General features: G+C 40.2%; 1 protein-coding gene across 1 annotated transcript in view; it reads right to left on the reverse strand.

The window, feature by feature from the left end:
- map4k4 (mitogen-activated protein kinase kinase kinase kinase 4) overlaps window positions 1-23,307 on the reverse strand; it is a 118,197-nt gene that overhangs the window by 34,438 nt on the left and 60,452 nt on the right. Inside the window, exons 5-15 of the mRNA XM_047370083.1 lie at window positions 17,310-17,420; window positions 17,007-17,097; window positions 15,620-15,750; window positions 15,367-15,421; window positions 14,932-15,010; window positions 14,657-14,832; window positions 14,449-14,521; window positions 13,088-13,298; window positions 10,760-10,921; window positions 6,613-6,699; window positions 3,257-3,412 (exon numbers count right to left, since the gene is read on the reverse strand). Coding sequence (XP_047226039.1) covers window positions 3,257-3,412; window positions 6,613-6,699; window positions 10,760-10,921; window positions 13,088-13,298; window positions 14,449-14,521; window positions 14,657-14,832; window positions 14,932-15,010; window positions 15,367-15,421; window positions 15,620-15,750; window positions 17,007-17,097; window positions 17,310-17,420 — 1,332 coding nt within the window. The remainder of the gene's footprint in view (window positions 1-3,256; window positions 3,413-6,612; window positions 6,700-10,759; window positions 10,922-13,087; window positions 13,299-14,448; window positions 14,522-14,656; window positions 14,833-14,931; window positions 15,011-15,366; window positions 15,422-15,619; window positions 15,751-17,006; window positions 17,098-17,309; window positions 17,421-23,307) is intronic.

A 23,307-nucleotide genomic window follows, 5' to 3' on the forward strand; every position in this document is an offset into this window, starting at 1 on the left:
AAAACATTCCAGAGTCCCGTGTAAATTTTTGTTTTTAGAGCATAACATGACAAAACCTAAACGCATAAACATGTTTAAAATTGTCACTCAGGTTGAGACAAATTTACATGTAAAACTAATGGAGATTACAAAAATGTTACTTTACATTTCTGTCAGTTAGTTACTCTGACAGGAAACGCTTCACATGTTCCATTCTCAGTGTTTCACACAGGAAGATTACTTGTGGCACACCGCCTCCTATCTCCATTTTCTTTCTAAATAAGCATCAGCTTCTGTGTAAAGAACCTCAATTCAAACATGATAACAGAATAAAAGGTTAATAACTTAGTCTTTGCATAAACCGCTCTGATGGTTTGGACACTGGCCTTGTTTTAAGAAGGTAGAGGTCCAATTTAGTCTCAGCCTCTCTCTTGCTAGCTGTTAGCTTCAGTCTAAATTTATATCAAATGATGGTGCAGGTAAGACATTAACTCCTTATAACTTTTAAACCGTATCTCCCTTGAAAAATCCTAAAGAGTTCCTTTAGGTCTATAGTGGAGTAAAATTCCTGGTGGCGTATATAATCACGGGATTAGACTCTAATATACGCTGCAAAGCTTGGAAATATTTCCATGTATCGTCCATACATTTCTCACTGCCCTGACACCATTGCAACCTGCTGAATAAAAACAGAAGCAGAGGAGTCTTCAAACTCCTGCATGCCGTTATATTTCGCCATTCCTCCATTGCTGTAATTGTGCATTTGAAAAGTATTTTTTTATCATTTTCTGCCATGATTATTAACATAATGCAACAGAGCCATAGTCCTCTCCTGAATAAGAGTGTTGATCTATTATGTACCCATGCATGGCGTCAGAATAAAGATGTTTCAGCATGAATACATGTACTGTAACACCCTTATTTCCCATAGAATGTTACTGCATCTCTCATTTTGTTTTACTTGAGGTCAACTACTTACTTTGATCACACTTTGATATTGTAATAAAGAAGGTAAACTTGTACTATCAAAAAATTAACAAAGGCTGGCATGCAGACATGCATTTAAAGGCAAACAGGACAGGTCACTCTGCATGCACACAAACAATGAAGGGCCAACATAATCACTAGAACCTACCTCTGGTTGTAAAGTTAGGATCCTATCCTTCACCTAAACCATGAGTAATATTTTCCTCCTCCACATTCAAATAACTTTAGAAATGAAAGTTTAAGCTTATGTGAGCGTAAGTGAATAATAACAGGATATGGAAACATAACTTGCATTTAATGAAAAAAAGGTTTTCTAATCTAATTTATAGTATGAAAGCAAACATTTTTTTTTTATCAATTATCTTTAATAAGCGCTTTACGGAAAAGAGAAGCAACGTTTAAACACAAAACCACATCTGAGCTCAACGACAACCAGTTAACAGGAGAAAGCTGATTACTCTGTTTTACATTAAAAATTAAGGTCTAATAACACACCAGTGAATTATATAATCACCCTGATTTTACAGAGCGACAGCATCGTTTGCGTATAATTTAATCTGTGTGGCATGTACAAGCAGATTGACTTTAATGAGTTGTGGTTATTCATGCAAAGCTGGTTCAGTCCCTCGCTGGGAAGTGACTATTACAGCCTGAGTCACTCTGATGTAAATATGGAAGCCTGTAAATTATAAATGTTGTTGAATTTCAGCACGCAATGATGAGATACAGTACATGGAGCAGAGATGCAGCCAGAATACAGTGCTGAGGCATAATATAAAAACAAATTACTTTACCCTAAAGCCTTCCACTCCCTTTGTAGCCGTTAGAAACTGATGAGTGAGGACTTGTTTACAACACAACCAGGACATTTCAAATAACATGTGTTTCTACAGTACAATTGTGTTCACTGACACAAAAAAGTTAATCAAATGACCAATCACCAAAAAGGGTAATCATGAGAAAAGAAGAATAGGAAATAGTTTCCTTTTCATCATTACAAAAAAGTGCTCTTTCATTCCTGGCATTGCCGTGTCATAAAACTCCCTGTGTGTAAATGAATAAATCATTAGTTTGAAGATATAAAGGCTTTCTACTGCACACTGCAGTAATTTTGGGTAAACTGAAACAGAAGTGATGACAACGAGACTCAAAATGGAGAATTTCAGAAGGAACACATAGTTAGATCTTTTATCCTTTATGGATCTCTGGATCCAGCTAAACCCACAATCCAGGAAGAATACAGTGAAAAAAAAAACAGCACCATTAGTCAAAAGATTATTGATAAATCTTTGACAGTAACAGGCAAACATTCAAGTACTTTTGAAATCATCTGAGAAAGAGAAGTAATGTGAAAAAATAATCATAAAACCTGTAGGCTGTTAAATGAAAATAAAAGATCATTGGCATTTTTAGTTTTCAAAGCAGATAGGTAAAATGTGTTGTTTTCCCGTGCTTTTACTTTTTTATGTGTCTGTGAGTGAAAAACATCTGTTGACATCCACAGATGGTGTGAATCCAAGAGCACTCGTTCCAAACATCCCTTCTACGTTTTTACACACAATAATTAGCTACAGCAATCAATAATTTTTCCTCAGTGTCTGAGCCAAATATATGAGATTGTTTAGAAACATTTTGAGTTCCCTTCCAAGTATATTTCTAGCATTAGCGTAAAGTGGTTTTTTAGGGCAAAACAACAACATGTTCTGAGAAAACTAAATGTAGATGGACTTATAGAATTTGAGTGCATTGGCATGACATGACATGAGTGTCATCTGAGTAATATATCGACAGCTGTAGTGCTCTAGAATCGTCACGAGAAAAACCTGGACTGATTATGTGTAGAAAAGTAAGACTTTCAGCTCTTGTATTCAATGCATGGCTCGCAAATAGAAGGTATTTTGGCAAATTCTGGGAACAGCTTTTGAATGACAGTTTTTGTCACCACTGTGACCAATTACAGTCAGACTGGAGTTACCAAAGAGTGCTTTTAAACCCCTGGCAAGGGGGCCAACATTTGCCAAAACATCAAAGAAAATGTTTAAATGTGACAAAATATATGCAGCTCAGATACTAGGAACATACAATACATTGTGTAAACCTGTACAGAGGAGTGAAAAAATATCATTAATGTCCTGTACAATATACCAGTAGACATCCACATCAAAATAAAACAATTATCTCTGTGCTTTTATGACTGTATGAGAAGGTCTCAACAAGGTTGAACTACCGATCAACTACCAGCTGTAAACCACAGGAGAAATAATTACTGAGAAGGAGAAGTTATTGTCACCTGTGGTTCCACAGGCCGGTGCATCGCTGGCGCCTCAGATGCAGCGTTCCCATTAGCGTGTAACGGCTCTGAGCGTGGTGGCACCGGAGGCTGCTGTGGTTTGGTCTGCGCTGATTGTGGAGAACCCTGGATGTTCTTCCTGTAACGTTCATCAGCCTGAGGAGGACACACAGAGGCTTTAGAAACTGTAGTCTGCATCTGTCAGTACTATAAGAAGACAACGAGGACATAAGTCATCAGATATCATGGTTGGTTAGTTCATTTCCCACAGAGAAAAGGGTAAGGAAATAATCCAAGCACATCAGAAAACAAAGGATCTCTACTAGCCAGCTGTGTTATTTTTACAAATTTATTCCCATACGTCAGATAGGACAAGAGCAAAATGACCAGCAAAGGTGACATGCTATTTTTCATAGGAAGAGATGAGACGTTAAGGCACATACATACATTACTAAAGCACTGATTCCCAGAAGAATGTAAATGCATAAATTATGAATATAAGAGAGTTCCTTTATACAAATTTAAGGTAGATTTGTTCTTTAAATTAACAAACATGATCTATGCTCCTGAACATCAATACCTCCTATCTAAAGGAAGTTTCAGGTAGAAATGCACCGAAACATTTTTAGCTTGATTGGCCCCAATGAGTGACAGGCCTCAAGAATCAGATTTTTTTCTCATAAATTATTGTATCAAACTTAAGCTCTACCAGGTTGCGCTCTTTGGTGGGAAAGTTGCTATAGAGTGATGAAAACTCAAAGTTAGCTATTTTTTCTGTATCAGTGAGGTGTTTGAAAATGACATCAGAGGAAGCTCAAACTGACTGCTTTCTCTCACACAGTGTGACATCACCCCTGCATCTAAACTTAAAAAATAATGCTGCTTACGCCTGGTTAGAAAAAAAACCATTTTGAATGTTGGTAAGCGTAGCTCTTTAATAGAAACTGGAATTAATTAAAATGAATCTCCACAGGTAAGAGCTTTACAAAAAGAGGAAATGGGCCACAGAACCTAAACGCAGCAATTTCCAAACACAAAGGTGCACCTAGTGGTTCAATTACAGTCTTACATAAAATGTATGGTTCCTACACAAAGTGAATATTTTATTTTCCTATACCATTTTACTTCTCTTGATTATAAGATTTGACCAGTTCAATGTAATTAATGTTTACCTTATGTATAAACAGGCATCTTTGTGCATCTGTCACAGGATCTTCTGGAAATGTAACTATTCTAAATGGTCTGAAACAATGACCTAAAAGCGAGCCTGGGACACTAATATCCAGTGGTAGGTCCATTGCCAGCAGAGGCTTTGGAAGATAATTGGAAGGCGCTCGGATTACAGGCCTATATAAACAGAGTAGGACATTAACGAGCACTTCTAAGTCTATAGTAGCTATAAACCATAGTGAATTTTACTTTGATACAGAGTCCCAACTGAAAAATAAATTAGACATGCTGCCAACATCCTTGGAATGGTTTAGTTATCTAACCTGCTTGAATAAGTCATTCAGTTCATAATCAAAATTCAAAACTATTTATTTTCCATTGAGGATCATCACAGTATTCATTAGATTTAGCAGTAGTCTGTAAACAGATATATAGTTAGATCATACAGTATATTCCTTTCTTCTTGTATTTGATTGAGGTTTAATTTACAGATTAGATTGTTTGCCATATTATTGCTTTCGTTAGGGTGTCCTGTCCCAGCAGCTTAGGCTAGCAATGCTGTGGTTCTGGTTGGCTTGTGGTGTCAGTGCTAAATTTGCTCAATAAAAGGGAGAAATTTTGAAATATTTTTCCTTTGGATTACTGAACACTGGTTATTTGAAATGAACTGAGCATTTTGCTAAGTAGCATAAACTGGTCTTTTTAACAGGCAGGTGTTTTTATTTCAGTCAAGAGAGATACTTGTAAATATAATGGTAGTCTTTCGATGTTGCTTCAGTTTTACTGCTAATAAGTGTACAATAATCTAGTTTCATCATTAGAGTTGTGAGTTGTAGGAAAGGATAATACGTCATTGTCACAATGCCCATCTACCAAGCATCCACCCATTCAGAAGCACAGCCACCACAATGTAAGACACAGCAGACCCAAAGCATTGAGTTCACACAAGCAAAGGGAATATTTTACTGCAGTCAAAGGGAAGGCATTCAGTTACGAAGTTCACCTCTCTGACCGGCTCAGAGTCAGGTGTGGGGCCTTGTTGGTCAGCCACAGGAAGCTTGGGTTCTGTAGTTTTTTCCAGGCCCAGGCTGGGCCGCCTCTTCTCATTGTTAATGCTCTGTGGTTGTTTCGATGCATCCAAATCAGGCGTCTTTACCCTGTCTGCTTCGAGGCTCTGTGGGGCTTTGGTGCTTTGTTGCTGGCTTGTTTTACTACTGTCCAGATTCTGGTTCTGCTGCAGTGACAGCAGATAGGCCTGCTCCTGCTGCAGCTGTCTCTGGAGCTTCTGAGCCTGCCGCTGCTCCTCAAGCTCCCGCCATTTATACTCCTGAGTACAGGGAGGGCGGAGTTGAATAAAAACCAGTAACTGAAAAAGGCTGGACATGGTGTATGGGTTTTCCCAACTATTCTGGTTAATGTGTACTCTGGGACCTCAAACATTTACCAACAATTTATGATTAGGCTTCATTTGCAAATTTTTCTTCCAAGTGTTGAGACTGCTTGGCTATAGATGATTTAACCATTCGATTAAAAACTAAGGGCAGCTGACAGGCCTCTTTCATCCACCGTTCTGTGAAATGTTTATTAATCCATAAATATTTGACACAATATATTGAGCTTACTGTTATGTAGAGGAAGCTTATTTTTTATAGAAATTAATGGGTTTACAACTCTCCTGGAAGTGGGGACCATAGGCAATAATGTAGAGGTGGTGGTCACACTCTTGCATTACATTAGAGTATTTTCTGTCACCCAACATATCTACAGAAGACAGGCAGGAGTAGAGACAGGGGAAATCCTCTCTTCCTGTTGGATGACTAGTTTCCTGATGATGACATCTCCATCACTGAGGGCCATGTAAACATCCTGACTTCTCCTGCAAACCCTGAGAAAACTCATTATGTGTTGACCTCAGCTTTAAATGGCTCCCCGTGGATCTATGAAAACCCAAAAAAAACTAATCCCAACATCTCCATTCAGTTGGAGAGGAAGGTAAATATAAACCATGTGTAAAGGACTGGTGCCAGCCAACTTACCAGCATAAAGAAGTTTAACATTCTGAGAATTACACTTGGGATGAAAAAAACAGATAAAAGTATGACTAAGACAACAGAACAAAACAAACAATGAAGCCAAGAGCAAAAACTGTTTCTCCGGTCACAACATAAGAGATGCCAAAGACTCACAAGAAGCATGGCCTGTTCATGAAGAAGCTGCTGCTGGAGGATCTCCAGGTGCCTCTGCTCCTCCTCTAACTGGCGCCGGATATACTCCTGTCAACCAAACATATTAGTTACAGGAATGAAGACATATATCAGGACAAAAAAGATCTTACTGACTATGTTAGCCCAATTAAAACCTGATAAAATAACTGCTGCAAGAGGGATACATGTTTTCAAATTTCTAAGCTGGTATTTCTGCAGCTACATATTCACAAAGTGAAAAAAAGTAAAAAAAAAAAAAAAAAAAGACACATAAGGTTTCTCTACCTATGTGATGCCAAGTTATCTTAGACTTATCATTCCACTGGATTTCTAGAGGACTTAAATGTGACCGAAATTAGTTAAAAAAGGTTCATTAAAAAGATTTCAAGAGGTTGATTTACAGGAAAGGTCATATTTGCAAATAAATGTCAATAATTTCTGATTGTAAATAATTTCTGAAGGTAAAAGTAAAACTTGTCCATTTCCAGATGCTACAATGCTTCAAAGAAACCAGTTACATTAGGTAGGACAACTGTGCTCCTTAACAATAAATTTATTGCCGCCTACATGGATCCTACCTGGTCGAACCGCAGAGGTAACTATCCCAATCTTACTACCAGCATTTGGGCTTTGCACATATAATGAATCAGAGTTTATCACCCTTGTAAATTAGAATTCAAACTCTCTATGGGTCTTCCTGGTTAAATGAAGTAACAATATATCATAGGTCACATTTTAAATGGAAATTAATTTATTTCAAATATTTCAGTTTGTCATTACTTGATTTGAAACTTGTAGTGACATTTAGAGCTGTACACTAACTTTGTGTAAATTGAGGTGTTTTCTTGAACTTTTAATTTCAGCTATGCAGGAGTTGAATGCCCCGTGGCTTATAAGGCAGCTAAAGCCAGATGTTGAATCAAGTCATTGCTTTGCAAGTCTTTCCACCCAAGTCTCAAGTCAAGCCCCAAGTAAAGGCATGAAAGTCTAAAGTTTCTAGTCGTACATACATACATACATACATACATACATACATACATACATACATACATACATACATACATACATACATACATACATACATACATACATACATACATACATACATACAGGTCCTTCTCAAAATATTAGCATATTGTGATAAAGTTCATTATTTTCCATAATGTAATGATGAAAATTTAACATTCATATATTTTAGATTCATTGCACACTAACTGAAATATTTCAGGTCTTTTATTGTCTTAATACGGATGATTTTGGCATACAGCTCATGAAAACCCAAAATTCCTATCTCACAAAATTAGCATATTTCATCCGACCAATAAAAGAAAAGTGTTTTTAATACAAAAAACGTCAACCTTCAAATAATCATGTACAGTTATGCACTCAATACTTGGTTGGGAATCCTTTTGCAGAAATGACTGCTTCAATGCGGCGTGGCATGGAGGCAATCAGCCTGTGGCACTGCTGAGGTCTTATGGAGGCCCAGGATGCTTCGATAGCGGCCTTTAGCTCATCCAGAGTGTTGGGTCTTGAGTCTCTCAACGTTCTCTTCACAATATCCCACAGATTCTCTATGGGGTTCAGGTCAGGAGAGTTGGCAGGCCAATTGAGCACAGTGATACCATGGTCAGTAAACCATTTACCAGTGGTTTTGGCACTGTGAGCAGGTGCCAGGTCGTGCTGAAAAATGAAATCTTCATCTCCATAAAGCTTTTCAGCAGATGGAAGCATGAAGTGCTCCAAAATCTCCTGATAGCTAGCTGCATTGACCCTGCCCTTGATAAAACACAGTGGACCAACACCAGCAGCTGACACGGCACCCCAGATCATCACTGACTGTGGGTACTTGACACTGGAATTTCCTTCTCCCCAGTCTTCCTCCAGACTCTGGCACCTTGATTTCCGAATGACATGCAGAATTTACTTTCATCCGAAAAAAGTACTTTGGACCACTGAGCAACAGTCCAGTGCTGCTTCTCTGTAGCCCAGGTCTGGGGAATGCGGCACCTGTAGCCCATTTCCTGCACATGCCTGTGCACGGTGGGTCTGGATGTTTCTACTCCAGACTCAGTCCACTGCTTCCGCAGGTCCCTCAAGGTCTGGAATCGGCCCTTCTCCACAATCTTCCTCAGGGTCCGGTCACCTCTTCTCGTTGTGCAGCGTTTTCTGCCACACTTTTTCCTTCCCACAGACTTCCCACTGAGGTGCCTTGATACAGCACTCTGGGAACAACCTATTCGTTCAGAAATTTCTTTCTGTGTCTTACCCTCTTGCTTGAGGGTGTCAATAGTGGCCTTCTGGACAGCAGTCAGGTCGGCAGTCTTACCCATGATTGGGGTTTTGAGTGATGAACCAGGCTGGGAGTTTTAAAGGCCTCAGGAATCTTTTGCAGGTGTTTAGAGTTAACTCGTTGATTCAGATGATTAGGTTCATAGCTCGTTTAGAGACCCTTTTAATGATATGCTAATTTTGTGAGATAGGAATTTTGGGTTTTCATGAGCTGTATGCCAAAATCATCCGTATTAAGACAATAAAAGACCTGAAATATTTCAGTTAGTGTGCAATGAATCTAAAATATATGAATGTTAAATTTTCATCATAACATTATGGAAAATAATTAACTTTATCACAATATGCTAATATTTTGAGAAGGACCTGTACATATATTAATATACTTTCTTTCTGGAGAAAGATGAGTCTTTTCAAGTCAAATTGTTCAAGTCCAAGTGAAGTCTCAAGTCATTGATATGAAAGTCCAAGCCAATTCCAAAGTCTTATGATTTCATGAAGTCAAGACTCAAGTCTTTAAAGGCGACATTTGCAAAGTCCACTTTTATAGCCTTTAAATATATTTTATTGTGTATTTGGAGTGCAGAAAAGCAGAATTTTGTCTCTCCAGGTTTGGCTGGGACATTTTTATACTCTGTTGGGGTCATATTTTTCAGTCTGTTCAGTTTTCTCTATCCTCTGTTTTACAACTGTTACGTCACAGTATTTGCTACAGAACAGCTAAAAAAGGTATAATAATTTCTTGCTGTGATTTTGTTGTCAAAGCTCAAGCATACCTACACTGCAAGAGGATAAGTTTGGGTCAGGTGTGTTAACCCACAGAATTCATTAAACCGTCCCTCAGCATCAGAACCTCTTCAAAGTGCCTGGTTAAATTTTATTTTTCATGGAAATCTACCCACATCAGTGGGGAAATTCCTATTTCCCCCACTTCAAGGACTAGCGCTTCAGCAACCTCTGCCAGTATCAAGAAGGATTTGCTGAAAGACTTCATCTGATTGAGGGGTCAGTTCCTTCTGTCTATGGAGACGATGGACACAGCAAAGCGGTAAGCTGCAAATAACGCAAAAATGACAACAAACTTTATTTTAGACATGAATTTATTGTCTGTTGATATGACGTCCTGAACATTGTTCTGATAGCAGTAGCATCGTGCCTTCTACTTATGCTAGCGCTGTGTGCTGCTTCTAGCTCGAGGACAGAACCATACTGCATGTTTTTAATAGTATTAGTACATTAACAGTTTTACATTATTTTTGCCGTTTTTCTCTTGTTTCTACGCTGTTAGATAATTGTTAGACTACAAAATGGCCGAATGGGTTAAAGTGCAGCGCTCTTTGACCTGGAGGGGGGCAGGGTGTGAAATGCCTCAACAGCATTTAAAGAGACGGCACCAAAACGAGTTCCTTTCAGACGCACCTTAGAGCAGGTAAAAGAGGAGCCTGTGGAGCTACAATAACAAGGAGTTCAGACCAAATCTTTGCAGTTCAAACTTATATATAGACCACATCTAAATAATTTAAGTGTGAAAAGGTAGGATTTAAAAGCATGATATGTCCCCTTTATATGTGTGACTCAAGTCTGACTTGATTCTAAGTCACACAACTCGAGCGCACACCTCTGGCTAACGTTAACAGGTCATAGCACAGTGAGCCCATTGGGGAAAGATTCTACCTCCACTTATTATTTCTCCTATAAATATGCAGATGCACACATAACTGGAAATTACAAGCAAGCATATGAAGCTTAATATTTCTCCCTACGCATCTATGTAAATATTTATTTGCTGAAACTTCTGGATGCATTTCTTTTATATTTCCCTCTTTTGTTTTGTTACCTGCTCACGGTCGGCTCTCCTCTTCTCCTCCTCGGCCCTCCTGCGCTCCTCCTCCTCTTTGCGACGACGCTCCATCTCCTCAATGCGCCTCTTCTCCTCCTGCTCCCGTCGACGTTGTTCGCGCTCCTGCTGCCTCCTCATCTCGCGCTCACGTCGCTGTTGCTGTAGGTGAACATAAGCAGCGAGTTACATCAGGTTACACCAGTAATATCCTGCTGGTTGGTGTTTGGATAGTCAATGTTTTCCTGTTATTTCCTAAACTCCTTAAAATAAAACAAATAAGAATGTTTAGGTTTTAAATGGGAGTTAGACTAAAAAGGCTAATCAGAAGCTCATTCAGTATTAAAATTTAAAGTCCTTTAACCAATACTTTGTATTCATATCATTCAAAAATACAAAACATATTCCAGTTACAGTTTATACATCTGAGTAAATTCTAGAGAGTAGATGGGATGAAATGAGGTACCTATAAGCAAGAAGCATCCATGTCTCATATGGCCATACATCTGAGACAAACTTAATGGTGCATCTATAACAGCTGTCACTAACCAAGACTAAATACTTTTTTATCGGCCCATCATTGGCCCTAATACTTGGATTGTAGGTCATTTTAGATGATACTTCCTTTTATGCTTTTTAAGTTTAAGTTTTTTAAGTCTTCTTTTAGGGCTAAGCTGTGTTTTTGTCCCCTTTGGTTTCAAAAAGGTTTTATTGATCTATTGTATTCCACTCAGCAATCAGTGTTCATCTTCCTCTGCTCAAGGGAAGAAAAATCCAACGAGGCTGACGTGACTGTATGTAGGGCCCGTGTTCAAAGAGATAATTATAAAATTAGCTTTTCTATTTGTTCTCTGAAGACATTGTTTTTTTTTTTTTATCTAATTCATCCAAAAAAAATTATTATATTAAATCAAGCATATTACTGTGAAATTGAGAGGCAACAACCCAAACCCTAACCTCGAGGGTAAAGAGGCCACCAGTGTATACTATGTCTCACAAAAATAATCAAACCCCTAGAATGTTATAACCACAAACCTCAATATGTTTTGCTGAGATTTTATGTAACACACCAACACATTAGGACAGAACTTTAAAGAGGAATGAAAAGTGTGGCATGCATACAGTATGTAGTCAGGCCCCTTTACTTTCTATCCATCCATTCATTGTCTATACCCACTTATCTGTGCAAGGTTGCCAGGGGGGACCAACGGTTATTGACTGATAGGCGGGGTAGACCCGGGATATGTCACCCCCTTTTAATTTGATACCCCTAAATAAAATTATTTGCAACAATTTCCTTCAGAAGTCACCTGATCAGTGAACAGAACACACATGTGTGTAATATAATCTTATGAAAACATGAACATCTCAGATGTTCGTCAGAGAACATTAGTGAACAAACGCCATCATGCAGACCAGGGAACACAGCAGACAACTTAAATTAGGTTTTACTTATAAACAATATTGAAAGTTTTTAACGGCTCAGGGAATGCTGATCAATCCATCTCATATTGGAAAGAGCATGGCATACCTGCAAGCCTACCTTATCTTCATGTAGAAATACCACAAAATGCAAAGAAATAGAAAAATTATGTGCTTAAATAAGTACTTAAGGAACAATTTAGTTGGGGAAACTTCTATGTGTTCTCTAATGGAAAAATTTTAGATTAATTTAGTTACATTTTTCTTTTCATGTATCTTTCACCAAAAGGCTCTGTTACATTGATTTTCCTTGTGAAAAATCAAAGTTAATTATGACATATTTTAGTAAATTGTTTGAATGGTTAGAAAATTTGTAAAACAAAGAAGAAAACAGCAAAATTGAAGGTGAAGAAATTTTTTTATTATTTTATTTATTTTGTTTTAAGGACATGAATTTATGCTAATTTAAAGAAAACCAAACATCTCACAGGTCAGCAATATAAAGCGACTGCAGAGTCCATAATCAGTCCAGCAAACCTAATTGACTGACCTAAAACTCCCCGTTGGTTTCATTTCGTTTAAAGCAAAGTATCTGAATGTAGCAACTTGTTTGGTTGTCTTTCTTGGATTTATTTCTATGAAATCATCATATTCTAAAATTTCAGAAATAATATCCAGGTGGTTTTTACAATTTTTGGGACACGACACCTACTGTTAAAGAAGAAGGTTGCATAAATTGGGAGACAGAGTTCACTTGATCAGGTAAGTTATTAGCTTCTCCTATTCTCTGCTTAAAGCAGAATACATAAACACGACTACATGGTGCGCTACCCCCTCTAAATGTTTCAGCCATTGAAAAATATTTCAGCTTGACTGATGACACAACCATCCACCTGATGCGCTCACCTCCTCCAGCCGCCTCCGCTGCTCCTTTTGCTGCTCAATTCGTTTCTGCCTCTCAGCAAGCAGCTGGCGCTTGTACTCCTCCTGCTCCCGGAGCTGCTGCTCCTGCAGGAGCTGCTGGCGGCGCAGGGCCTCCGAGCGCTCCTTGTTCTCCTGCTGCAAACGGATGAAGTCGCGGCGCAGAGTTGACTCACCGGGAACGTTGACGATGGAGCTATACAGCAGACACAACAGTAATAATTAGCGCCATTGCAGGGGGAAGGGGCGCAGTATAAATAACTGAAAAACTGTTTTGCTTCCAAAACAACTTCCTTCCAAGCCAAACGTTAGAAAATATGACGAATCATATCTTGAAATATTTCATTGAAGACAACAAGCTGCAGAACACAGTGATCTCATGCATGCGAGCACACATCTCTGCCCTTCAGAAACATTTCCTGAGATATTTCCTGCTGCAGAATTCCAAAGAATATGACTGGATCTGTGATTCCTTCAGTGCAAAACTACCTACAAACTTCAGCACATCAGAGGAGGAACAGTTCATTGATGTCACCTCTAATTCAACAATGCGGCTACAGTTTCAGTCAAAGACACTGGCTGCATTTTGGATTGGAGTGGAGAAAGATTATCCACTGCTAGGTAAGAGAGCCCTGGCCATACTTCTAAATGGTAAATGGACTGAACTTATATAGCGCTTTTCCAGTCATACAGACCGCTCAAAGCGCTTTACACTAGAGCCACATTCACCCAATTGCACTCACTAACGCTCACACATTCATACACCGATACACAGATCGGTAGGCAACTTGAGGTTAAGTGCCTTGCCCAGGGGCACATCGACATATGGCAGGAGGAAGCTGGAATCGAACCCACAACCTTCTGATTGCAAGACGACTACTCTTCCTACTGAGCCTTCTCCCTTCTCCATCCAGGTCAGATGGTCGGTCTGGTTGGACTCCAGCCTCTCCAGCAGTTTTCTTCTTCAGTCTAAGGCTGTATGTTTCTACTGTTTTGATGGGGACTATCAGGTCCCGGTAAGCTCTCTCTGGACCATAACACATTTTAATAAATTCAATATATTTTTTATTTTGTGTCATTTGCTGGATTCAGTTGTTTGATTAAATGTCAGATGCTGCACCATAAAATGTAGAAACTTCTCATGTTAAACATGTTGGAGCAGTGAATACTCTATTGCCTTTGAGGTTTTGGCTCTTCTGATGTCTCTAATATTGTAATATTTCTGTTATTTTGTACCTTCTAAGAAGTGTTTTCAGTTCATCAAACAGCTTAGAGGACTCACAATTGGACGATGGCAATTCATTTCAATTTAGTTTTACTTTTTAAACATTATTAAATGAGTTAACCTTGGCTCTCCTTCTTGCTCAGAAGCTTCTTCCTCCTCTTCTTCACTGCCACTGTATTCATACTCTGTCTCATCTGACAGTTAGGAAAAAGAAAATATAATACATTTAAATTTGAATCTCAAATCAACTGCAAACTCTAAAAAATACATTTGCATTTTCATGTTCGTTTCCCTGTACTGACCCCATATTCCTGCTTTCATGAACTAACCTTTCTCGCCCCTTTTCTTCTTGGTTCTGTCGATGTGGTCTTTGAGCTGGATGCGGACCTGCCTCTCATTGGGCTGGTCGCGAATGAAGGGGTGTTTCAGAAGCTGCTCAGTCGGGGGGCGCTGGGTGTAGTTCTTCACCAGGCAGCCCTCGATGAAGCTGAAGAACTTCTTGGACCTGTTATAGTGGTGAAATGTCATATTTTGAGGTGTGTTCACACATTCACAGAGAAGGGGGTTTTTTGATTTAGGAGAAAGATAGAAGACGTTAGCGTACCATTTTTTGGACTTCAGTCGAGGGGGAGGGTTTCTGGGAATGAGGAAGAGGGCTCTCATTGGATGCATATCACACAGAGCTGCAGCAAAGGACAGATATTATAAACAAAAACACTGCATTTCACACTGTAAGGATTAAAAATCAAAGAGACAGTATTTGCTTTGACGAACTTGGCTTACATCACCTGCTCACCATTTGTTTGGCACAATCTGACAGCTCCACACATTCTAATGGCTAAATGTTTTGCTGCAAGAAATGTGGCTGTTTTGCTTTTCTGTTTTAAATCTTGATTTCCCTTAAATCTGCTAATTTAAACATTTTGAAACATGTTCTCCAGAACATCAGAACCATGCTCACCACATGCATGCTTACTTTTTTGGAAAATTAAAAACACAAATCACAAATAAAACACTAAAATAACCAATGTGGACTTACGGGGAGCTCCCTCAGCCATCTCTATGGCTGTGATGCCACAGGACCACAGGTCACTCTGGAGGACAGGAAACAGTGTTGATGAAACAGGACAAGCTCAGACACAATATAACATTTTTTAGGCTCCCTATAAAGCATATGTTTTAAACCTCGGGAATAATAAAAGAAGATGTGGTCCAAGAACAGTCAGATGATGTAATTTAACATAAAGGACCATTGTCTTTTAGCTCTTTTGTTGAATCTGCAAAGTCCTTACCCTGTAATCGTAGGTAGCATCAGGGTTTTCATCACAAGCAATAACCTCCGGAGCCATCCAGTAGGGCGTCCCAATGAAGGTGTTCCTTCGGCCCACTGTCCTGTCCAGCTGAGCGCTTACACCAAAATCCACTGTGGAAAAACACAGTTATAATCCATCAACGGCCAGTCTAATGCTTTGTCCTTCACACTGTGAATTGTCCACAAATAGATTTATAGAGAAGGCATTCTTGTGTGGTGTTTTTTGGAGAACTTTGATCTAACAATGCTGTTTTTTTGTTAACACAGACTTTAACTGAGAGCAGCTCTCCCTTGTGTAAATAAATGAAGTTCTAATTGGGAGTGACCTAAAGCTATAAACTGAGAACATATGGTGCTTTTTAAAATTAAAGAGGTATTTTTAATGGGACTGTTTTCTATCAACATTTCAGACTTATTTAACTTTCTGAAAATATGTGGGCAGAACAGATTTTTGGGGGATTTTAAATAAATTAAAAGACATTTTGTGAATGCAAAGAGAACAGCTGAAAATGAAACAGATGGAAACATGATGATATGTGGTAATTACCACATGATGTCATGACCGCTACCTATTTTTACTTTATTGCATCAAACAAATATGAATAAACAAAATGTTTTTTCAGCTAGTTCAAATGTTTAGGTGGTCAACTATCAATATTTGTATTTTTAATGTGTGTGAACTGAACAAAGAACTAGTTGTTCTTATAGCTGAATATACAATACACTGATGTAGCAATAACTCTGCTTGTGTCTATAAGGCAGACACTGACCAAACATTTTTGATGCTGCATAAATTATGTTAATGACATGTTTCAAATGCTGTCAGAGTATCTAAAAAACTTGGTTATGAAAGTTCAAACCCTGTTTGAAAGTAGGCCTAAATGTGGAAGGAATCACTGAAATGTCAGTTGCTATGCAAAAATAATTGTTTATTAATGTTTCACCTGGTTTTACTTTTGCTAAACACTCCAGTGTTGAGCTCTGGAGGTAAAAGTCTAGATACTGCTCTTTTGCAATTGTCCATTCATTCCCTTTCAAACTGAATCTCAAAGTGTTTTATTGTGGCTGCAGTGGAAACACATGGCTTACAGTTGGTGTCACAGGACAGCAATCAGAGAGTTCACAGAGAGTGCTCTGATTATGAGTTGTAATCTAATTGTAAACAGTTAAAGAAATAAAGATAAGATGGACTGATGGAAGATTTCCAACGATGGTAAAATAACAAATTAATGAAATATTAGATAGGTGCACCATGTGTGGAAAAAGGTCTAAAAATACTGATGAGACAAAAACTATTTGTTTTGTCACAGTGCCTTTTAAGATGTGGTGCACACTGTCCTTCTCAGCATAAGGGTAAAGGCTCTTACCCAGTTTGACCTCAGCGTTTTCAGTCAGCAGCACGTTTTGTCCCTTGATGTCTCGGTGGATCACATGATGGGCGTGTAAGTGAGCCAATCCCTGCACAAATACAGAATTTTAATGATGAAAACATAAGGATATCTCAAACACATTTTACTCTATATACTCTTTAACTATTTGTTCAAATGCAACTGTATTTTAAAATCCAAATGATTATTAATGTGGTTCTTGCATTATGTGTCTGTGAATGGTAACGCAAAAACCCATAACCAGAGTTCAAGAACAATGTAGTAAAATTGTTGGTAACACACCCTGAGGATCTCTCTGGAGATGTAGGCAATCCAGTCCTCCTTCAGTGAGTTGCCCTTGGTGTTTTTCACCAGATCTGTGATTGAGCCGGCACCACAGAACTCCATAACAAGCTGAAGGGCAGAAGATACATTCAGACGTTAGATAATCCCTCATTATCTGCCACTTCCCCTAACTACAAAAATGTTTTCTAAAATGTATACAAACATATCAAGAACAAAGACAGCTTTTCAGCTTATCCTTTGCTTTTCACACTTATAAGACAACAGTAGCGGCATAAATACAAATATGCTGGAGGGCTGTGCAAAACACTTTCCGAGGATCTGGTAACAGTTGATTGTCAGAGAAGTCAAAGGCCAATGGAAAAATCATTTCTAAAGCATTTACACTGTGCAGTGACTGATACATTAAGCAGGATGTATTTTGAAGAATATGGTCTTCTTCTGTTGTCAGAATAGCAACCATAGTAACCAAATGGTTTTAGCCAGCAGACAGATTTTGGTGGTTCTTATCCATAGTTGAGGTACACCAAGATATTGGCTATTGACCGAAATCAGACAAAATCAGTTTGAAACTCAAAAATATTTTTTTTAATCAACCCACCAAGTGCTCTCAGATTGTGCTGACAACAGCACTCTATGATATGGTAGTTGTTTAGTAAAAAAGTAAGAATTAATGTTCACTATTTCCAGTGTCGCTAAGATGTTTCATAATAAAATCAGAGGAATTTGACTATTTAACAGCACACCTACAGCTCATCCTGGCTGAGAGAAAGCAAGACTTTCAGCAGGTAACAGGAAGACTTAGCGTAGTACAGCAAAGTTGCTTCGTTTTATCCCATAAACCTGTGCCTCATCGAAAATGCTGGATTTAAAAAGTTGGTTCTACTTCTGCTAGCCATGCTAACTGTGGAAATCAATAATATAAGATGCTAAAGATTAAAAATAACTAACCTTTTTCACTTTGTTTTGAAGTATTCCTGTTTTAGAAATGTCATGTTAATATTTCATTGTCCTAATTTGTTACAACAACCTAAAATTTGTTAACACTGTAACACCATAAAGATCCAACATTTGAAGATTAACCACTTCTTATTTTGACTCAGTTTTCTGGCAATGGGTCAAGCAGTCCCTTACAAATTTCTTAAATAAAGAAGTTGTTGTTATTTTATACTTTTTATAGTAGACAAATAATGCATGAAATACACAATGGCTAAAATAAATGGTTCAATCTAAATGCTCATCACAACAGGATTGATAATTGCACAATCTCCTTCAGCAGAACCTTAAGATTTGAAACAATCGTAAGGTTTTATGCTTGCAGAGATGTTTTCACCACTAAACTGTAGTTCTAAAATATTACAGAAAAGTTGATGAAGAACAACCTTTGATATCTGGAGCACTAAGTTACAAATTGTAGCAAAGTTCTTTTAATTGTCTCCTTTTATAAAATCTGAAGGTCAGTGTGTTACACATTACATAAAGGCAGCAGCTTATTTTCCAGGTCATTTACTTGAGTAGTTTGTCCTGGTGAGAATTGCTGCTTCATACTCTGTGCTGTTTCTGTTCACCAGAATAATGCTTTACACCCTCAACACTGGGGATACTTTCTGATGCATTGTTATTCACTGTACTGTTTACTTTGTTTTTTGTGTTTTTTTGCTTGCTGTGCTCTTCAGACAGATGCTCCCCTGCAACCTTCACCAAACCACATTTCCCACTGTGAGAGCACACATCTAGCAAAAACAAATCTACTTCTCTAGAACATCTCTGAAATTCATGTGTTTACAGTCAGCTCATACACTTGCAGGGAAGACAATAGCAAAAATTTTTACAAACAAAATATGGTTCCTACTTGGATCCTTAAATATGACAGAAATGTTTATAATGACCCATATGCTGCTTTTATTTGATTTGCGGTATCTGTTTTTGTTACTCCTTCCAATTTAAACAAGCCCTTGCATTTTTTCAGATAAACCCAAAATTATGCATGACTTAAAAGATTGTGGTGCATTCCGAATTTACACATTTTGACCTGATGATACATACTTAGCTTTACAAGCACACTAAGTACCTACACTTAGGAGACGAGTCACGTCTTAAGACATGGTCAGCTAAGAACATAATCATCATAAAGCTCACAAGTTCTCAGGCCTTTACATTTCATATGCACACACAGTGGGCAGCATGAAACTGTATGAATGGAAACCATTAAAAGAGGTTAAAGAACCAGCTGTAAAAACAAACAGAGGGTCGTGCTGAGCAGTGACGGAAATATTTCATCCAAGGGTAATAAAACAAAGTGACTCTGTACATAATGAGTTTCCCTTATTGGCATTAAAACATGAAGGGCACTGTGTGTTCTTCTACTAAAAAATCATCACCAGTATCAACCCTACATCAGATTTAGGTGTTTGGCTGCTGTCACGATGTTTCTTGTCTTGCCATTTATGCTAACATATTATAAAACACAATATGTGCTTCTAAATCTGAAACAATTAAGAGGAAATTACAAAATATGAAGTCCTGTCACACATTTGAAGTATAATGTTCTCCCACTCTGAACAGCGCATGTGCATAGGGATGCAACATGTGGAACACGCAGTGTTCTGCTGCACCAGGATGGAGTACGTTACAAATGACATGACGTCACAGTGTAATTTTTTGTTTGGTTTCATATTTCAGAATCAACTGACTGCCTGGAAGTTTACATTTAAATGTTGTATTAGTGTACCCATGTTATGGCTAGCGAAATGGAGGACCCCAGAATGCAGACTAGCAGGCAGCATGATGGTAAGTGGAAAAAGATTTAATGAATAAAAAACAAAAACTCACTCACAGATGAGGCAGGAACAAAACAGAGACTCTTGAATACAAACTAACAGAAATTAGAAAAACATTAAACTAAAGCATAACCAGATCCAAAATCCAAACCTGACAAAACATGAACTAGAAGACAAAAACTAAAGCCTGAGCAGGAAAATAATAAACAGAAGCATGATTCAAAAACTGTGAGAAACATATAAGAAAAAAGCAGAAACCAAACAACCCCAAATCATAACAACCCAATTGGTCAGATAAGTATTAGCCAAATTAGAAACAGAATAAGTCACAACCTCAGTTTACTTACCCTTTCAAGCATTCAGTATGCTGAAGTGAGTAAATCTTTGTTAGCAGTCGGCATAGAGTAGTATGAGATTACCTCATGTTATAATTGGGTCATTGATTCCATATCTTAGTGATCTCACCATGACATTGAAATGAAGAGATATGTTGACGCATTGTGACGCAAGTGTGATGGAAATGTAAAAACCTTTTAAAGGCGATGAAATCTGTGAAATGTCTCTGATGTTAGTACTGACACAATCAGAGGAATCACTAAATTTTCAGTTTATACCCTCTTTTAGTATTTGCATATTGCCTTTATGTTCCCTCCTACTTCCATTTCGAACCCATGTACTTGAACCATTGTGTGTACGTTTATTTTCTCTTTTGTAAAGTATTTTCATAAATTATGGCGATAAATAGTCATAAAAGTGTGCAAAATGCCCCCTGGCAGGTATGAATTAATGTATGGTCATTGTGAAATGTCCCATGTTATTCAATTATTTAGATTTTCCTCGAAGTAACTTGAGTGTGTACATTTTACCCGTATGCGAATAAGTACTCGTACTCGTCGTCTTCCGCTTATCCGGGACCGGGTCGTGGGGGCAGCAGACTCAGCAGAGACGCCCAGACGTCCCTCTCTCCAGACACCTCCTCCAGTTCCTCCAGGGGGAGCCCAAGGCGTTCCCAGGCCAGCCAAGAGACATAGTCCCTACAGCGTGTCCTGGGCCGTCCCCTGGGCCTCCTCCCGGTGGGACGTGCCTGGAACACCTCCCGAGGAAGGCGTCCAGGAGGCATCCGGTATAGCTGCCCGAGCCACCTCAACTGGCTCCTCTCGATGTGGAGGAGCAGCGGCTCTACTCTGAGCCCCTCCCGGATGGCCGAGCTCCTCACCCTATCTCTAAGGGAGTGCCCGGTCACCCTACGGAGGAAGCTCATTTCAGCCGCTTGTATCCTGGATCTCGTTCTTTCGGTCATGACCCAAAGTTCATGGCCATAGGTGAGGGTAGGAACGTAGACCGACCAGTAAATTGAGAGCTTTGCTTTTCGGCTCAGCTCTCTCTTCACCACAATGGACCGGCACAGCGCCCCCATTACTGTGGCAGCCGCACCGATCCGTCTGTCGATCTCCCGCTCCATTCTTCCCTCACTTGTGAACAAGACCCCGGGATACTTAAACTCCTCCACTTGAGGCAGGAACTCCCCTCCAACCTGAAGAGGACAAGCCACCCTTTTCCGGTCGAGTACCATGGCCTTGGACTTGGAGGAGCTGATCCTCATCCCAGCCGCTTCACACTCGGCTGCGAACCGCCACAGCGCATGCTGTAGGTCTTGGATAGAGGGGGCCAGCAGGACCACGTCATCCGCAAAAAGAAGAGACGAAATCCACTGGTCCCAAAACAAGACCACCTCCGGCCCTTGGCTGCACCTAGAAATCCTGTCCATAAAAGTTATGAACAGGACCGGTGACAAAGGGCAGCCCTGCCGGAGTCCAACATGCACTGGGAACAGGTCCGACTTAGTGCCGGCAATGCGGACCAAACTCCTGCTCCGCTCGTACAGGGACCGGATGGCCCCTAGTAAAGGGCCCCCGATTCCATACTCCTGGAGCACCCCCCACAGGGCATCACGAGGGACACAGTCGAATGCCTTCTCCAGGTCCACAAAACACATGTGAACCGGTTGGGCAAACTCCCATGAACCCTCGAGCACCCTGTAGAGGGTATAGAGCTGGTCCAGTGTTCCACGGCCGGGACGAAAACCACACTGCTCCTCCTGAAGTCGAGGTTCGACTATCGGTCGGACTCTCCTCTCCAATACCCTGGTGTAGGCCTTACCAGGGAGGCTGAGGAGTGTGATCCCCCTGTAGTTGGAACACACCCTCCGGTCCCCCTTCTTATAAAAGGGGACCACCACCCCAGTCTGCCAGTCCAGAGGCACTGTCCCCGACCGCCACGCAATGTTGAAGAGGCGTGTCAACCATGACAGCCCTACAACATCCAGAGACTTGAAGAACTCAGGGCGGATCTCATCCACCCCCGAAGCCTTGCCACCGCGGAGCTTTTTAACCACCTCGGTGACTTCAGCCTGGGTGATGAAAGAGTGCAACCCCGAGTCCCCAGCCTCTGTTTCCACCACGGAATGCATGATGGCAGGATTGAGGAGATCCTCGAAGTACTCCTTCCATCGCCCGATAATGTCCTCAGTCGAGGTCAGCAGTCTCCTGCCCCCACTATAAACAGTGTTGGAAGCACTGCTTCCCCCTCCTGAGGCGCCGGACGGTTTGCCAGAATCGCTTCGAGGCCAACCGGTAGTCCTTCTCCATGGCCTCACCAAACTCTTCCCATGCCCGAGTTTTTGCCTCTGCCACAGCCCGGGCTGCAGCATGCTTGGCCTCACGGTACTCGTCAGCCGCCTCAGGAGTCCCACAAGCCAACCACAGCCGATAGGACTCCTTCTTCAGCCTAACAGCATCCCTTACTACCGGTGTCCACCACCGGGTTCTGGGATTGCCGCCACGACAGGCACCGCAGACCTTACGGCCGCAGCTATGGGCAGCAGCATCGACAATAGATGCGGAGAACATGGTCCACTCGGACTCTATGTCTCCAACATCCCCCGGGATCTGGTCGAAGCTCTCCCGGAGGTGGGAGTTGAATACATCCCTGGCCGAGGGCTCCGCCAGGCGTTCCCAGCAGACCCTCACTATGCGCTTGGGCCTGCCAAGTCTGTCTGGCTTTCTCCTCCTCCAGCGGATCCAACTCACCACCAGGTGATGATCAGTGGACAGCTCAGCCCCTCTCTTCCCCCGAGTGTCCAAAACATGCGGCCGAAGGTCTGATGATACAACAAAGTCGATCGTCGACCTCCTGCCTAGGGTGTCCTGGTGCCAAGT

This window comes from Girardinichthys multiradiatus, chromosome 7 (assembly GCF_021462225.1).
Source record: "Girardinichthys multiradiatus isolate DD_20200921_A chromosome 7, DD_fGirMul_XY1, whole genome shotgun sequence".
NCBI lineage: Eukaryota > Metazoa > Chordata > Actinopteri > Cyprinodontiformes > Goodeidae > Girardinichthys > Girardinichthys multiradiatus.